The 18,593-nt window shown below is 35.2% G+C and overlaps 1 protein-coding gene across 2 annotated transcripts in view; it reads left to right on the forward strand.

The window, feature by feature from the left end:
- RPS6KB1 (ribosomal protein S6 kinase, 70kDa, polypeptide 1) overlaps nt 1-16,795 on the forward strand; it is a 35,249-nt gene extending 18,454 nt beyond the window's left edge. The window contains exons 5-15 of one of the 2 annotated variants that reach the window (XM_004684441.1): nt 233-380; nt 2,654-2,711; nt 4,160-4,260; nt 5,933-6,023; nt 6,206-6,296; nt 6,880-6,987; nt 7,262-7,324; nt 7,485-7,562; nt 10,437-10,544; nt 11,894-12,006; nt 12,920-16,795. In XM_004684441.1, coding sequence (XP_004684498.1) covers nt 233-380; nt 2,654-2,711; nt 4,160-4,260; nt 5,933-6,023; nt 6,206-6,296; nt 6,880-6,987; nt 7,262-7,324; nt 7,485-7,562; nt 10,437-10,544; nt 11,894-12,006; nt 12,920-13,157 — 1,197 coding nt within the window. In that variant the 3' untranslated portion in view covers nt 13,158-16,795. The remainder of the gene's footprint in view (nt 1-232; nt 381-2,653; nt 2,712-4,159; nt 4,261-5,932; nt 6,024-6,205; nt 6,297-6,879; nt 6,988-7,261; nt 7,325-7,484; nt 7,563-10,436; nt 10,545-11,893; nt 12,007-12,919) is intronic. The other variant, XM_012726476.1, reaches the window with a different exon arrangement.
- Nucleotides 16,796-18,593: the final 1,798 nt, after the last annotated feature.

Here is an 18,593-nt window from a genome sequence, read left to right on the forward strand (position 1 = left end):
GTAAAAATGATCTGTTTACAGACTTAAAAAAAAAATCTTTATGTGTTCATATACATCCAAACAAGACAGATGTATAGAAGAAGCGAGTATCTTTTGTTACCCATCTCAGTCTTAACTGGAAAGTATGATAATAGGTTAATGTTGGCAAGAAAAGCACAACATAGATTTTCCAGTTACTATAGATTTAAAATGTCTACTATTTTGTTCTTATAGATCATCTCTTTTCCTTTAGGCAATGATAGTAAGAAATGCTAAAGATACAGCTCATACAAAAGCAGAGCGGAATATTCTCGAGGAAGTAAAGCATCCCTTCATTGTGGATTTAATTTATGCCTTTCAGACCGGTGGAAAACTCTACCTCATCCTTGAGTATCTCAGTGGTTAGTACACACATTTTGGTGTAATTATTTGCATTTGCTCTATAATTGGGCCAAAAAATTATTTTCCAACAGAAAAATACTTTTCCCAATGTGCTATAATAGTTCCTAAGACTGACAGATTACATTAACATAAAGAATTCAGATGTGACCAATGTTTCTTTTGCAGACAAATAGGTAGAAAAGTTTAAAGATTATTATTTTTCCATGTGTAAAATTTTAATCACTTTGTGATCAACTATTTAGTAAATAACAAATATACCAAATATGGAGCTATCAAATTGACCACTTGGGTAAGCTGCTTGGCTGCTTGAATTAATGATTCAAGTAAATCATTAATACATTGGAAAACTGAAAGTATTATTTTAAGATATTGGGTGTTTTTGAAATTGCATCTTTAAACAAAAGAGGTTTTGGTTTGAAGTAGCCTTATTAATAAATTATGCAAGTTACATGGGAAATCAGATACATTTTCCCAGGACTTATTGCCTAGGAATATATATATACTTCACCATGTTGTTTGTTGATCACAGGTATCACTTTCCAACAAAAACAGAAAAACAGATTTCATAATAGCCTGTAAAATGAAGCAGAAAACTAGGTTTTGTTAACTTTTTGTGGTTTGCCATTTTTTTCTTGTAACTTTGTTTTGACATGATTTACACAAAAAAGTTGCAAGAAAAGTACCAAAAATTCTCATGGACCCTTCACTTATTTTTCACAAATATTAGTTTACCATAATTGTTTGTTTCATATTCGTGTCTATACATAGACGTATAGACATACAAGTATATTATATATATATACATATATATATATATATGTATATATATAAACTTTACCCCTGAACTATTTTAAAAGACTTATTTATTAATGCATTTAAGAACTGGAGTACAGGCCAGAGGTGCATGGGGGTAAGAGGGTTTATCAGAGACGGTGGGGAGCAGAACAGGCAGATTGACTAAAACACACTACTGAGGGGAGCTGTAGGCTGGTAAGGAGAGAGGTCTGCCATACCCTGTGGTTCATTACCCCTGGCTGGGATGAAAACTCTGCTGCAGTGACTGCAGTTAGCTTCATAGTGCTGTGTTTTAACTGTTGAGGGCCCTTTTCCTGAACTATTTAATGGATGTCCCAGACTTAATTTCCCTTTGCCCCTAAGTACTGAGTACTTCTGTGTATATTTTCTAAAATTAACAATAGTTATCTTACATAACTAGACTAAAATAAAAAAATAGGAAATTAACATTGATATAATAGCTCTCCTTGATTTCCTTTAATCTGAAACAGTGTTTCAGTTTTTCTTTCTCTTTCATGACCATAGCATTGTAAAGAATATGGGCTAATTGTTTTTAGAATGCATCAATTTGGGATCATCTGATGTTTCATCAGGTTATATATTTTGGGGAGGACTATTGAAGTGACATTGTATCATTCTCTGTACCAGATGAGAATGTACATGAGGTATCTTTGTCCCTTTACTGTTGATGCTAAACATGCATAAGGTGGTTATCTGCTAGTTTTCTCCCCTGGTAAACTTTTCCCTTTGTAATCTTGAGATACTTTGGTTAAAATTATTTAAACAACTCATCTCTTCATCAGACTTTCACAATACAGTTTTAGCATCCATTGATTCTTGCCTGAAGCAGTTAACTGATAGTTGCCAAGTGATTTTATTCCATCACCCATCCTTCATGTAGTAGTTGGCATTCTACTATAATGAAGAGCTTTCCCTTCTCCGCCAGTTAAAAAATTATTTATTCTTTGACTTACATCATTGTGGACTCATGAAATCTAAGATTATTCAGTGAGATATAACCCTTTATACCCTTTTTGGTATTTATTTTGATATTCAAATTGTTCCATATTTTTTACAAGGCCATTGTCAGGTTCATCTAAGTGTTCTAAAAATGTGGAATATGGGTATTCACTAATATGCAAGGGTAGTTTAATTGTATACTAGCCTTTTCCTATTTAGAGAAGCTTTAATCAAGATTCCTTTTTCACCTCAGGCCTGGAATGTCCAGATATTTTTGAGTTTATAGAGGTAAAGCCTAGAGTTCCAAAACTTAAATATTTTAACCTAAGAATAAAACATCACTAGAAATAGAATCCTGGAGTTTTAGTTTTAAAACCTATAATTTTTAAGATCTGTTTTTTATTTTTAAGAGACTGATGTCTTTAATTATGGTTAAAAGGAAAGCATAACCCTCTCATTAGAATGGATTGGGAATAAAGATTGTTTTATTTCTAATGTCTTTTTCTTTTCCTTACAGGAGGAGAACTATTTATGCAGTTAGAAAGAGAGGGAATATTTATGGAAGACACAGCCTGGTAAGTGAAATTTTTGTGGTTGCATGGATTGAGGTAATGATTCATATAATTAAAAGCAAAGCCCTGTTCCTACTGTGGGCAGCCAAATGACTCAATAAATTATTCTGGAGCCAGTCAGTCACTCAGGACTTCAAGGGGGAGAAGTAGTTTGGGGTCTGGGCAGCTATTGGAGGTCACATCATTCCTTTGCCCCCAGGCCTTGGGTGGACCGCTCTTCACGCCAGTTCCTTACAGAACCATTCTCATTGGGGCTTTCTTTCCTTGAATTGGTAAGCTGTTTGCCTTGGCTATGGGTGAGTGTGGTTTTCCAGTGAAATTTTATGTGTGGAACAATGGAAAGTATCAGAAATCATTTCCTTTGTTTTTAGACTTTCCAGTTCCCAAGGTGCAGCCTTAGGGAGGTGATAAACCTGCACAAATCATCCATGGATTGATTCAATGGCCAGGATGGGATCTACCCTCCTATTTCTTAAGATGGCATCTGCTTGAAATTACGATTAAATTCACATCCTTTTGTAAAGTGACAGTATTGGGTAACAGTAAATTAGTTTATCCTACACATTAATTGAATAGAAAACACTTGAATGTTTTTTCTACCTTAATTACCAAACTGCATTCCATTGTTTGATTTCAGGCCTTTTCTAACACAGAAGCTGCATTTAAGAGCCTTAGGGATGAAGTGCTCTTTTTTGGAGGAGGCTCTCTGAGCCATGTTGGAGGCTGTGTTTGTGGTGGTGCTGGCTGTGAAACTGCCTCAGTCCTCTAGGACACACCCTCTCCATCCTGGAGTAATCTGCAGGATTGCAACATTGTTATGCAGCCAATATTGCAGTGCCTTGTGCTTTTCGAATCCAGACAGGGTTGACTCAGCCCTTTATTCTTTTGAGGTAGATAAATTTGAGTGTCACACAGTTTATAGTTGTGGGCTGGCTGGCAAGAGGGAGGGCAGATACTGTGGGCATGAGCTGTATATAAATATGCAGCTGTATTAAGTAATGGGCTTCTAAGGGTCAGGATATAAGGTGTCTTTTGAAAATTAGACTTGATCTTTGAGAATAACAAAGCTCTTGTTTCTTACGGGATTTTAAAATTGGGGGTGAGTGGGAAAAAATTGTTTTGATCTGAATGACTATTGGTCTAATTCCTACACCAACAGAACAAAACATAATCAGTGACAGTTTGGCACATTTTGTACTTCCTTGCAACTTTAGCAGTTTGTTCTAGTGATGAAATAAAACATTATCTTGTTTCACTAAAATGAATGGAACATAAATGTTTCCATGCCTTTTGGCAGCATCTTATTACATCTCTTTCCCCCATATCCACCCTCAACCCCACTAATTTGGTCTTTGCTGCATGTCTGTTTATTTCAAGGAATTTTGCTCCATACATAAATGCTTTTGAGTAGATTAATCTTTTTAATTTTATTAAATCACTTTTATTTCCAGCTTTTACTTGGCAGAAATCTCCATGGCTTTGGGGCATTTACATCAAAAGGGGATCATCTACAGAGACCTGAAACCGGAGAATATCATGCTTAATCACCAAGGTGGAGATATACTGTAAACAATTCTATAGTAAATAATCGTCAGGGTCATTTTCAAAGCCCCACACTCATGTGTCTTTTATTATACTTAGAAATTATGATATCGTTACACTTCTGAAATTGAATTATTTAGGGCCTTATAGTTGGTGAAATTAAGGGGAGTTGAGGAAAACTTGACACTGAATTATCTTTTTGTTTAATTCCTGCTCTTCATAGCTTACCATCCTTTTGCAATCCTTATATTAAGTGTGCAAGCTAGAACCCAGTCCAAACACTGAATCTAAATTACAAAATGAATCTTTATGAATTGAGAGTTTTCTTTAATGAGGAAACTACACAAATATCAGAAACAATACTTTTTATGTTAAATTTTATTAATGCTGTAAAAAATGAGAGAAATAGAATTGGACCAAAATATTTGATGTTGCTTTGAAAAATAAAATGCTTAGTACACCTCATTTTATTCTTGTTCTTTGTTCACAGCAAGAAACATAAAAATCAGACAGATATTCTGTATAGCTATAGGTATATCAAAGCCAGCCTTTTTTACAACTGCATGCTGCTATAGACAGTTTAGTGTACTTGATAATAACCTGGGTTCACTAGACTTGGTAGTTGACTCATACCCAAAAAGAACAACCAGCCAAATATGGTATCTAAGGGGCTGGTAGCAGGTGGTGATCCTTAGATATTCAAAAAATTAATGTAGGAGGTAGTTGATGTTTTTTAATACTTAGAAATGGTTTGTGGACAACTGATGCCGGAATGATTTCAAATTGTGTTTTTTTTCCCCCTTTCTTTTTCCTTAGGAGAAATGCTATATTTAAGAACTTTACTCTCCTTCCAGTTCTGTCCCATCCTGGATTCTGAAATAAATTCTAAGGCAAACAATAGAATAGGAAAGTAACTAGTTAATGTCTTCAGTCCATAACCTTGAGTGCATCAGTATATAGGACACATTTAAAGTGACTCAATATTTCATTGCCTTTTCTTGGTAATAAACCTGTAATAGTTAAGGTCCCTACATTGTAGAACTATCAGATATTTAGTGACTTCAGTAAAACTAAACTTGAACTGAAATTTTTTTTTGTAAATTGGTGAGTTTTTCATTGTTTGGATCAGAGATAATGATTTCTCTTTCTCGCTCTTTTTTTTTTAGACAATTTGTTTCTCCTCAACTAGTAGCATTGGTAAAATAAGTTGACTTTATAGTGACTTTCTGAGACAATTTTAAGAACTGTCAGGTGATAGTATACTGTGATAAAGCTACATATTTGAAGTATAATGTGATGTACAGTACCTTTGTTTAAAGATGTCGAATATTTTTGGGTCTGAGTACTTAAATTGGGTTTCATCAAGAAGTTTTCCCAGATCTTAGTATCTCAGGATGATAAAATGTTCTAGTTACAGGTAAAGCTGAAACCTTAGCTAAACTTTTCTATTTTTTTCGCACTATTTCCTTTCATTAGATAGATTATATTAATGACAAAAGTTGGTTCTGACCTGACCTTAAGTAGTTAGTGTCCCTTTTTATGGATGGGACCTCTGCTAGCTTTAGATATCTTCAAAAAACTAAGGCAGAAAAATTTCCTTAGAGAGAATTATTGTTTAGTAAATTATGACAAAACACTGCTTAGAAATCTCAGAATAACCATACTGTAATTTTTTATTGTAGGTCATGTGAAACTAACAGACTTTGGACTATGCAAAGAATCTATTCATGATGGAACAGTCACACACACATTTTGTGGAACAATAGAATACATGTGAGCTGCATGTTGAAAGAAATATAACTGGTTGGGGGTAATAGCTAACTTTTATCTGGTTTAAGTAATAGTGTGCTTAATTTCCTCTAGCATCTTTTGGCTTTATATTGTTTACAAAATTCTAATTCAGATGAAAGGCAAATGGGTGAATTTTAAGATGTATTTTTTTTTCCTCTTTGTAGGGCCCCTGAAATTTTGATGAGAAGTGGGCACAATCGAGCTGTTGATTGGTGGAGTTTGGGAGCATTAATGTATGACATGCTGACTGGAGCAGTAGGTGCACAGTTAAAAGCTGCATGTATTTGTTCTGTGTTGAGTACTTACTAAACCACTATAGCCAGAGACCTTCCCTGTGTTTTTAAAAAAGGTTATACCATGTAGCTATTTTTGGAAATGTAACATTAATTAATCTGTATTAGTAACATAGGCCTCCATACTTTTAAAAACATTTCATTTAAACATCCATGTCATGATAGTCCTGTAAAATGCATGTAAAATTATAAATGGAGAAACAGCTTAAAATTACATGGTCAGCAACTCTTCTCTCTGCTTACCTTTGACTGACACTATGTCTCTCTTTTTCTCTTATACACCTGTCCTTTTTAAATGTAAATAATAACAGTAATAAAAAATAAGTTTACATGTTCAACGTATTATCAGTTAGAAAGTTAATGGTGGGAACCTAGATCCATTTAGGACATTACAGTTTCTCCTGTCCCGTTGTGTCTTTTGACATTCACCCCACTTCACAGCATACATTGCTGATCTCTGCATTACTAATTCAGGAAATGGATAATTCTGTTATTTAAAATTTGATTTTTATATGCTAATTGTTCTCACTTTCTTCTACATTTAGCCCCCATTCACAGGGGAGAATAGAAAGAAAACAATTGACAAAATCCTCAAATGTAAACTCAATTTGCCTCCCTACCTCACACAAGAAGCCAGAGATCTGCTTAAAAAGGTAGGGTTCTTAAAAAAGGCATTGAAACTATAAGTCAAATAGATAGAATTTGAGATATATTTTGAATAAAGAATCATAAATATGAACAAAAAGAGCACAGTACAAATTTGTCTAAAGATTTTCTTTTTTTGTTCCCAAACAATATCAAGGAGTAATAAATAAATCATATTTTCTCAGGGCAAAGTAGATAAAAGCACATTCTATAATGCAAAATTATCAGTTTGACTAAGTAAGATTCATTGGTGGTTTGTTTTTTTTTCTCCCCTCCTTAAAGCTGCTGAAAAGAAATGCTGCTTCCCGTCTTGGAGCTGGCCCTGGGGATGCTGGAGAGGTTCAAGTAGGGATTGGCATGTTTGGTGATTTGAAGGGATTACTTTACATGTTTATGAAAGTTGTATTTAACTGTTTATAAGTATAGCTTATTTTGTGATTAGTGACTTCAGACAGGGAGTTAATTTGTCAATCCTGTAAAGTGTGCTTTTCACTTCTTTTTGTAGGCTCATCCATTTTTCAGACATATTAACTGGGAAGAACTGCTGGCTCGAAAGGTGGAGCCCCCCTTTAAGCCTCTGTTGGTATGTATACATCAAAGCATATACAGCTTAGACAGTCAGAAATATTAATTGTAAAACTTTGATCTATTTTCTGAAAAGTTACTCTGTACAACATTTTTAGAAACTAATGCAGTAATTCATGACTGTATTAACTATTTTTAAGTTGGTTGTCTATATGATATCTAAATAGTTGAAGTAGTTGGGACTTTAGATTTTTATTTATATATTTGCTTTGTTTTGTTTTTCTTAGAATTTAACCTTATTGGCAGGATTGATTCTTTCTGAAGCCTATGAGAGAAACCGTTCATTGTCTCTCCACGCTTCTAGTTTTCTGGCAGTCTTTGGCATTTTTTTATTTATAGATATATCACCTGAGCTCTGCTTTCATGTTTATGTAACATATTCCTTGTGTGTAGATTTGTGTCCAGATTCCACCCTCCACCTTTTAAAAAATAATTTATGCATACAAGAAGGGGTAAAGGCCAGAGGAGTGTGGGGAAGTGGGGTGGTGGTGGTGGTGGAGGGGTATGTGTGACCATTCACAAGACTGGGGAACAGAACAGGCAGGTTGACTGAAGTATACTGGGGTCACCACCCTGGCTGGGGAGCAAACTCATGCTGTAGTGGCTGCAGATAGCTTCATAGTGCTGTGATTTAATCCCTTCTGCCACCAGGGAGGGCCAATTTTTCCCTTTTTATAGGGATATCAGTAAAAATGGATTAAGATCCCTCCCTACTCCACTGTGATCTCACCTTGACATTGCAGTGACCCACATTGCACATACAGTCACATTCTGAAGTACTGGAGGTTAAAACCTCAACATGTCATCAAGGGCAATGGGGAAACAATTGAAACCATAATATGTTTGAGTAAACTAGTGTGTCAGTTCTTGTCTTTCTCCCACCATAAAATTTGAGAAAATACCAGTTTTTTTTTTTTCCTCTTATGGGTATTAAGGTGGAGTAGAGGGAAATGGATAATGGTGGTGATTATTTGGTTTTTAGAGAACAAGCTGACTTGCTTTAAAAATTCACCATCTGGGCCCTCCCTGGTGGCACAGTGGGTTAAAGCACAGCTCTCAGCAGCAAAAAGCCACTTCAGCGTGAGTTCAATCCCCATCCCCGGAGGTGACCACATGATGCGGCAGACCTCTCCTGACCCTCCCGCTGCTCCCCTCAGCAGTGTACTTCATCAGTTGTACACTGTTCTGCTCCCCACTCTGTCTCTGGTGAATCAATCCTTTGACCACCCCTGCACCTCTGGCCTGCACCCCAGTTCTGTATGCATAGATAAATAAATCTTTAAAAAAAATTCACTATCTTATTGTAAGGAGGATAATTAGCTCTTATGTACCATTGCCCAGATTCAGTAATTATCAGTCATTTCATTTAAATAATAAACGTTAACTACCATACTATCACCACAAATAACTAACTGACAGTTTGCCAAATGTTTCTTTTTTACTATTGGTTTGTTTATAAGGATTCAGTCAGGTTTTGTACAGTTGGTTACTATATATTGTTAAGTTTCTTTCCATTTTTAGATGTTCCCTCTCAGTTTCTTCCCTGGCATATTTAGATACTTGATCTGATTCAGATTAAACTGGGGATGTTGTGTGTTGTAATTGGGAAGCATAATGTATGGTTGTATTTCCTTTTTTGATACTGTGATCATTGATCTTTGCTTATGTCAGTGTTTCTCAATGAAGGTAGATTTGGCAGTGTCTGGAGATAAGTTGTCACAATTAGAGGAGATGCTATTTGTATAGAGGTTCAGAGATGCTGCTAAACAGATTATAATATATAGGACTGCCTCCTACAACAAGGATTATGAGGCAAATATGTCAGTAGTACTGAGATTGAGAAACTTGCCTGGTTTTATGATTTCATTAGGAGGTTGCACAGTTGTGTTATTCTAATATAGTTATTGTTTATTAGCTGGAATCCTTCCATAAAAAGACACTTATATCACTTGTTTGGATACAAGAGATATATATAGTTAAACAGGAAAGCAGAAAAGATACTTGTTTCTTTCAGTTTTAAGAATTTATTTCATAGTATCTTCTAAAATTGACCAGTAAATTTTGATTATTTAAATTCAGGCCTTTTTAATATATTTGCTTCAATCCATTGTAGTTATTTTTATTGATGTTCAGTTATTTACCATCTTTGGACACTTATTGCTGTTCAGTTATCTACCATCTTTGGGTGCTTTTCATGTTTGTATCCAGAATCTGTTGACATGACCGTGTAGTCTGATGTCCCAGAGAGAAGGAAATAAAGCAACAAACTTGGTAGTTAGATCTAGTTGATAATATTCTTTCATAAGAAAATATACTTATGTAGAAGAGAATATTTTTATTCCTTAAGAAATCTGAAGGAATGAAATGAGCTAGAAGAGAGATTTTTAACAGATGGTGTACAAATGTGTTTTCAATTTGTACTGTGCTTCAATTGGTTTTCAGGTTCATTACAAACCTGCAACAGTTGACTGATAAATCAGGATTTAACTAGTAGACGATAGGCACATGGAAGCTTTGTGAGCAGGAATAGTCAAATTTTTAATTTTTAATGGGAATGGTAATCTATTAAGATATCTCGGTACATTTAAAATTTGAGAAAGAGTGGGGAGCAGAACAGGAAGATGTTATGAAATACACTACTGAGGGGAGCAATAGGCAAGACAGGAGAGGTCTGCTGAGCCACGTGGGTCACCTCCCTGGCTGGGGATTGAATTTGAGGGTGAAATTTGACCTTGGATACTTTCTACCTACTGTGCCTCGTAAGACTAGTTTATGAAAAGAACTCTATTTAGAGTCACCTCTTTTGATGTAAAACATTTGATATGTCTAATATAAACTGGTCCTCATTTTCTGATAATTTGCTTTTTTAAAGCAATCTGAAGAGGATGTGAGTCAGTTTGATTCAAAGTTTACACGTCAGACACCTGTTGACAGCCCAGATGACTCAACTCTCAGTGAAAGTGCCAACCAGGTCTTTCTGGTAAGTAAAAGAATTTCCATGTATCCATGAGAAATTAAGTATGAGAATGTTCCTTCCAATAAGAAAATTCAGTTTGTGGGCCCTCCCTGGTGGTGCAGCGGGTTAAAGCGCAGCACTGCAAAGCTAGCTACAGCCGCTTCATCACACTTCATCATGGAGCCAAGATGGTGACCCACATGGCGAGGCGGACCTCTCTTGACCCACCCACTGCTATCTTCAGCAGTGTATTTCGGTCAGTCTGCCTGTTCTGTTCCCACGCTGTCTCTGGTGAACCCTCTCACTGCCCTTGCACCTCTGGCCTGTACCCCAGTTCTGTATGCATAAAGAAATATATCTTAAAAAAAGAAAATTCAAAAAAAAAAAAAAAGAAAATTCAGTTTGTGTTTCATGTAGCTAACCTAAGGTTTTGTTTGTTTGTTTTAAAACATTTATTTTTTTGATGCATATAAGAACTGGGGTATAGGCCAGAGAGGTGGGGGTGAGAGGATTCACTAGAGACGGTGGGGAGCAGGGCAGGCAGATCCACTGAAATACACTGTTGAGATTGGTTGGCTCGTTGGTTGTTTTTTTGGAAACTATCCCTTATAACTTACAGATACCTAGAAATTGCTATTACAATTAGGGATCTTCAAAGTGTTCCTTACTCATTAAGAAAATATCCAATCTCGGCCTCCCTGCTGGCTCAGGGGTTAAAGACAACATTGCCGGGGTGTTGCCAGCACTGCAGCATGAGTTCAGTTCCTGGTCAGGGAGATGACCCACGTGGCTCAGCAGACCTCTCCTGTCTCACCCGCTGCTCCCCTCAGCAGTGTATTTCACAACATCTACCTGTTCTGCTCCCCGTTCTGTCTCTGGTGAGTCTGCTCACCCTGCTGTACTTCTGGCCTGTACCTCAGTTCTTGTATGCGTAAATAAATCTTTAAAAGAAAAATCCAGAAAGAGCAAATATAGAATTCTGTTTTCATTGGCTTAATATAAATGAGAAACTTTTGGAAGTTGTCATTTTAGTTGCTGATATGCATGTGACTTGAAACACTAGGATTTCTTTGGTTTTATCTTGGTATTTAACATCTTAATATCACAGGTACATTTTCCTATTTGTTGTACTCATTGATAGAGTAGAATTTTGTTGGCAATTGGGGCTCAATAGAGTTCAGCTTTATTGAGGTAGCTGCCTTGAAAAAGGTTCACAGGTGTAAAATGAGATCGAGGAGATGGGAGGCTATACAAATTGGAAATTTTAGGTGTCTGTTGTTGTGTTGGTGTTTCAGAGACTTAAACAAGTCATTGTTAATTCTAATATCTATGACAAAATGCTGTTCTGTATTCCACTGTTAACTCTCTTTCAGGGTTTTACATATGTGGCTCCATCTGTACTTGAAAGTGTGAAAGAAAAGTTTTCCTTTGAACCAAAAATTAGATCACCTCGAAGATTTATTGGCAGCCCACGAACACCTGTCAGGTATTTTGGACTTTGTTATTCTTTTTTTTTTTAATCGAGAAGAGTATTGCTTAAGAAATTTATTCCAAGTTATTTGATTGGCATGAACACATCAGCTATGCTTTGTTATATTTTCAGGTGGCTAGCCTGTGACTAAACTGTGATGTTATGTAGTTTAGCTTTCCTTCCTCCTGAAAATAAGCTGATTTCCTCTTTTTCCATTTATTACAACATTTATTGCATACTGTGCTGTATGCTGGGGACACATGGTTAACACAGGAACTTTCCTTTTCCTGATATGTCTTCATTTAGTGGGAATCACAATAAACAAAGAAGAAAAGGCAAAATAATATAATTACAAGTATTTCCAAGTGTTATATGTAAAAGAATTAAGAGTATATTGGTAGAGAACAAAGAATAATGAGGGCTCCTATTCATGGTGGTCAGAGAAAGGCCTCTGTTGAAGTAACATGTAAGAATGAAGAGTGCTAGCTAGACTTACCAAAATTGAAGTAAAAGGGTATTACGTGTAGAAGATCGGCCTCCTGTGGAAAAGTCCTAAGGGCAGAAAAAATGTGGCCTTTTCTTAGAAACCAAAAAGAACGTTCCTGGAATGTGGTGAGGAAAAGACTGGCAAAGGTTTGGCGAAATATTTTTTTGTAAACACAGTGGAAAACTGTTTTAAGGATGTAATAAAATAATAATTAAAAAAAAATTGAGGATTTTATGGAGGCAAGTACAGTGGTAAAGAGATTAGGAAACTCCAGCAATTAGTCTAGGGAAGAGGTGGCTTTATCTTTTGCCTTTGCTAATCCTACACCAAATTATAATTAAATGAATATAAATGTCCTACTTTTTCTTCTCCTTTTAATGAAATTTTTCTTGTTGAGATAACCCTTGAGACAAATGAATGATAACTCTTCTTGTTTTAAAGTCCAGTCAAATTTTCTCCTGGGGATTTCTGGGGAAGAGGTGCTTCAGCCAGCACGGCCAATCCTCAGACACCTGTGGAATACCCAATGGAAACAAGTGGAATAGAGCAGATGGATGTGACAATGAGTGGGGAAGCTTCAGCACCACTTCCAATACGACAGCCAAACTCTGGGCCATACAAAAAGCAAGCTTTTCCCATGATTTCCAAACGACCAGAGCACCTTCGAATGAATCTATGACAGAGCAATGCTTTTACCGAATTTAAGGCAAAAAAAAAAAAAAAAAAAAAAAAGGTGGGGAGGAGATACATGAGCTTCCTGCAAGGTGAAATAAGAAGATTCAAACTGACAGTCTCAAAGAGTCAAAGAGTCAATCTGTTACATAGAACACTTTGGACAGAGGAAGAATAAAACATGGATTTTAAAAAATCAATGGTGCAAAAAAAAAAAAAACTAAGCAAAATAGTATTGTGGAACTCTTAGGCACATCAGTTAATTGATTCTAAGCGACATCTTCTCAACCTTACCAAGGATTTTCTTGTTGATGGGTCAAAACTGACAGTATTAAAGACAGGATGTTGCTTCTGAATCACTGTTAACATTTGGATTGTGTCGAAGAAGGGTTATCTTTCATTAGGCAAAGTATGAAATTGCCTGTCATACTTGCAACTAAGGACAATTTAGCATGCAAGCTTGGTCAAACTTTTTCCAGCAACATGGAATCAAAGACAAAAGAAACTTGTCAATTGATGTTTTACGTGCAAACAACCTGAATCTTTTTTTTATATAAATATATATTTTTCAAATAGATTTTTGATTCAGCTCATTATGGAAAATATCCCAACTTTAAAATGCGAAATTATTGGTTGGTGTGAAGAAAGCCAGACAACTTTCTGTTACTTCTTTTGGTGAAATAATAAAAATACAAATGAATCATTGTTAACCACAGCTGTGGCTCGTTTGAAGGGTTGGGTGGACTTGGGGTTTATTTTCAGTAACCCAACTGCAATACCTGTCTAATACTTGGGGGAAAAAAAGAATCTATTTGGTCATTTCTACTTGGAGTACTGTTACATGCTAAGCTTAACTGGAAGCCTTGGAAATAGGCATAAGTTGTATGTCCTTCATTTCATCCTTGTTCTGGGCCTGCAGTGCACTGGAAAAATATTGCCACCTGTTCTTATACCAGTATTTGGTTCAAGACAACAACCAAATGTGTTCAGCCTATGGCTGAAGGAGGACAGAAGAGTCAGGATAAAATGTATACTGAGGGCGGCAAAATAAGGGACTTGGGAAGATCCAGGGGAAGAGGGTGTTGCCATGGTCCACTCTCTGTGACTAATCTCTTTACAGCAGATTGGTAAGGTTTTAAGTTTTGCTTCTTTTTACTGTTTTTGCTGTCTACCTTCCTTACATTTTTTTCCTCAGCAGTTTTCAAAGGAAAAAAGGTATAATTTGTTTCTCCTATACCGGGGCTACATTTTTTGATTGTAAAAATATTTGATGGCCTTTTGATGAATGTCTTCCACAGTAAATACAAAAACTTAGTGACTTAATTTAGGAAATAAGTTATCAAGACTGTGTTTTTGAAATTGTAACAAAATTACATAAGTGATTTATAGGTACAAAGAATAAAATAGGTAACTTTACCTTTCTTAAATACTTCCTGCCTTAAAGAGAGCATTTCCATGACTTTAGCTGGTGAAAGGGTTTACTATCTGCAGAGCTTTATAAAAAAAATTACTTCAGTGCAAACTGGTATAATAGATGATCATGCAGTTGCAGTTGCGTCTTACCACCTCTTTTTGTTTTTTATAATGTCTTCAGTCTGAGTGTGCAAAGTCAGTTTGTAGTATTTTGCAACCCTATGATTTTAAAAATAGATGCTGCTTGCTGTATTTTCCAAACTTTGAGCCATAGGATCCAAGCCATAAAATTCTTTATGCATGTTGAATTCAGTCAGAAGAGAGCAAAGCTTTGCTTATTTAAATGGCAGTTCAAGTGAGATGAGTTGAAATCCTATGACATTAGGCAAAAATCGAACCACAAAAACTTATTGGAAATATAGCTTGAATTGTGGCAATAAATGAAAGAGTTGGTAACAGTTCATCTCTGGACAGAAAAGCACCCTCCCTCCTTTTTTTCCTTAGAATCATTCCTTGTAGGCTCCCTCCTCCTCTATTGCAGCAGCTTGTTGAGAATTCTGTGACTATAGGTAGTAACTTAGAAGCTACAATAATACGGGCAGAAATTATACTTAAAAGTGCAGAAATTTGTTTTATAAGTTTATGATGTCTGATAAAACAGAACCCAAAAAACTATGGTGACATGTATAGACTTTATTTAAGGCTGTAAATGACTTGTACTGATACTTCTTTTCAAATGTGTTTATTAACTGTAGTGTTAACTGTCTGACCAAATTCCAGCTAAATTTTGACACCAAAATGTTTCTCCTCAGTCTTAGTAACATTTGCACTGTGATTGGCTGGCTATAACCACCCTATAGTTAAACCATTTTCATTAGCACTGCCAGCAATAGTGGCAAACATTGCAACTTTCCTGCATAAAAAGCATTAATTGCACACCTACCATCCACACAATTAAGAGTTTTTCCAACTTTGCAGTAAGAATTTAATTTACTATGCTGTGGCAAGTTTGAGAAATTATGTTTCATAAATGGATATCCCTACTACTATGACTGTGAAAACATGTCAAGTGCCACATTAGTGTCACAGACAGAAAGCACACACCTATGCAATATGGCTTACCCTATATTTATTTGTAAAAATCCAACTATAGTTTTAAGATACACAATGTCAATATTAGTAGTCTTGAGTTTCTAAAAGGGTTCTTTATGATTATTCCAGGTAAGTGTATAAAAGAGACTGCTTTTCTTTTTACCATCACTTATTTTCTTTAAAATCAAGCTATTACAGGATATTTTTTTATTTTATACATGCTGTTTTTTAATTAAAGTATAATCACTGAAAACTAAAGTTTACTAATTTTGATTTTATAAGGTTCGTAGCATTACAGAATAAACTGGGATTTATAAACCAGCTGTGATTAACAATGTAAAGTATTAATTATTGAACTTGAACAGATTTTTAAGAAAATTATGTTCTTTTTGCCCTTTATGCTCTTAAATAATTTGCATCCTTCCAGAAGGATTTTTTCCATACTATTTTTCAAAATAGAACATAATTTGGGGGGGATGCATGTATGATACTCCATAAATTCAACATTCTTTACTATAGGTAATAAATTATTATAAATAAAATGCATCTTCAATAGTAGTAGTATACTGAACCTTGGATTTTATATTTATTATAGGATCTAACTATTTTGGTTACTCAGACATATGGTTCCTAGCTTATAAGGGCTAGATCTCAGATTATTCTCATGAGAAATGTTGAATTTATGAAGAGTGGATTTTGAAGCTTTGGAAATGGTTAATTTCTCAAACAAAAATAGCAATTTCCAAACCACTATCTTTTTTCCTTGGAGTAGACACTAGCAAGCTGAACAAAGCATTCGTAAAAGTATTTGTCACACATGACTTGTGGTCTCTTGCTGATAAAATTTTCTTGTGTGATTCTTAATTTACTACTACAGCACAAGTATTATCTCAGTGGATTATCTGAAGTAACATCTGAAAGATGGGTTCATTTGTGTTTGCTCTTTTTAAACTATTACTTTTCTCCTTCTCCGAGTTGGCTTTGCATTTGTCAGAGTAAAATTCTTCAGCTGCCTTATTAGGAGTGCTATGAGGGTAACAACTTTTCTGCTTTTCATCTGTACTTAGTTTACTGTATTATTTGATTTTGGATTGAATGAATGTAAATAGAAATTAAATGAAAATCTGAATGAACATAAAATAGAAGTGATTTTTTTTTATCCTAAGACAGGAAGAAATAACAGTGTAAATATTATATACACATATGGTTTCAATAATTTTCCTTAACATGCTAGATATGTTCAGATTCTCAGTTTTGATAAACTATATATGTGAGGAATCACAAATGTAAACTGTGCAGAGAAATTGAATCTACTTAAATATGTAACAAATTTTAGTACTGACTTCATATATTGGATGTTAATATGTCTGACTTCGAAGTTATCAGGTAGAATTGAAATGGTACATTCAAGAAAAAGTTTGTGACAGTTATCTTCAGGTGAAAACACTATGAAGACTTTCTTGTGCTGACAGTCAAATTAGGTCAGCCACACATTTCAAGTACATTTGATTTTATGTATGTACACAAAATAATGTAGTATACAAATCTATTATTTTAATATATTTAATGCAAGGTGTTTTTTGTATAAACCACTTATTACGAGCTAATTCTATCACACTTTCCAAGATGAATTCCCTATAGAGTTCTTAAAATAGTTATCTTTTCATAAGGTTAATAGCAGATCCTAATGCTGATGAGACAATCTTTCAGAGGGTGTGCTCTGAATTCAGAGAATGGGTTTTATAATCCCATTCTCAGGGAAAATAGGAGTAGAGAAATGCTTTCAGTTCATGAACATTATGTAGTGGATGGCACAGCTTTCCGATTACATTTCCCTCCTTTTGAATTTATAATGTGAACTGCATTTTTTTCTTAAGAAAACAAAAATAATGGTGATGGGTAGAAATCAGTGATATTATGATATAGTGTATACAGATGTTGAATTATGCTGTACAGCATTGTAATGCTATAGAACTTTTTTTTAGTATTATAAACCAATGCTATCTTAAAAAAAAGGTCCAAACAAAAAACTCATTGTTTCCTTCTTGGACCTCCTTTGTTATTAAGCCATATTAAGAAACAAAGCTAGCCGAATAACCAGACAGTAAGTAAGTAATGGTAAAGAGGTACTGCAGTAGGGCTGATACAACCCAAGTAGTAAGATGCTATTCTCATTTTCATGTTTTTAACAAGTTAGATCTTTTTTCCACACCCCAAGTATAATCTCAAATTGGCTTTCTTGCCCATCTCTTTGCTACATACCTCAATAACAGCTGTTAAGTTCATCACAAAGGAAGGAAGGTGATTTAAGGCCAAGTAGATTGTTTCAGCGTTTGCAATGGTTTGCAAACTAGACACTTAACAAATATCATCATCGAGTCAATAGATATTTATAACCAGACAATGTTTGGGTAATGTGGTTTGGGTAATGTTTAGTTGGGGGGAAAAGTTACAAGTTTTTTGATGTTCTCATCAATTTGGGTGGTCATATAAGCATGAAAGTGACTTAACCTGTAGCTGGTTGGTTAATACCCTTTAAATTTAGCCTGTAACACGGCATATTTGTTTTTCTACCTCTACCTCCTAATTTTTCCTTCCCACTATCTCTTTCTTGAGTACAAACTGATAGATGTTAAGAGAAAAAAATGAAAGGCTTTATTTATACTCTGTGCTTAAATATAACCAGCTCTCAGACTTCTGCTGCAGATTTTGCATGTGTTCTAAACTCCCAATTTCCCAAACTTAAAAGTTTCAAGGGGAGGCAGAAATATGCCTCACTCCCTTATCCACCACCACCTTTTGCACAGATTCCTAGAGGAAAACAAACCACATTACCCAAAGGTCTTGGATGCCTCCCAAGCAATGGTGATTCAAGAATTAGATTCCAAAACTTCTCTGGAAAAGAATAGTTATAAGAGAATTCTTTCTATGAGTTTAG

This window comes from Condylura cristata, unplaced genomic scaffold, assembly GCF_000260355.1.
Source record: "Condylura cristata isolate star-nosed mole 26May11 unplaced genomic scaffold, ConCri1.0 scaffold00017, whole genome shotgun sequence".
In the NCBI taxonomy this organism is placed as follows: Eukaryota; Metazoa; Chordata; class Mammalia; order Eulipotyphla; family Talpidae; genus Condylura; species Condylura cristata.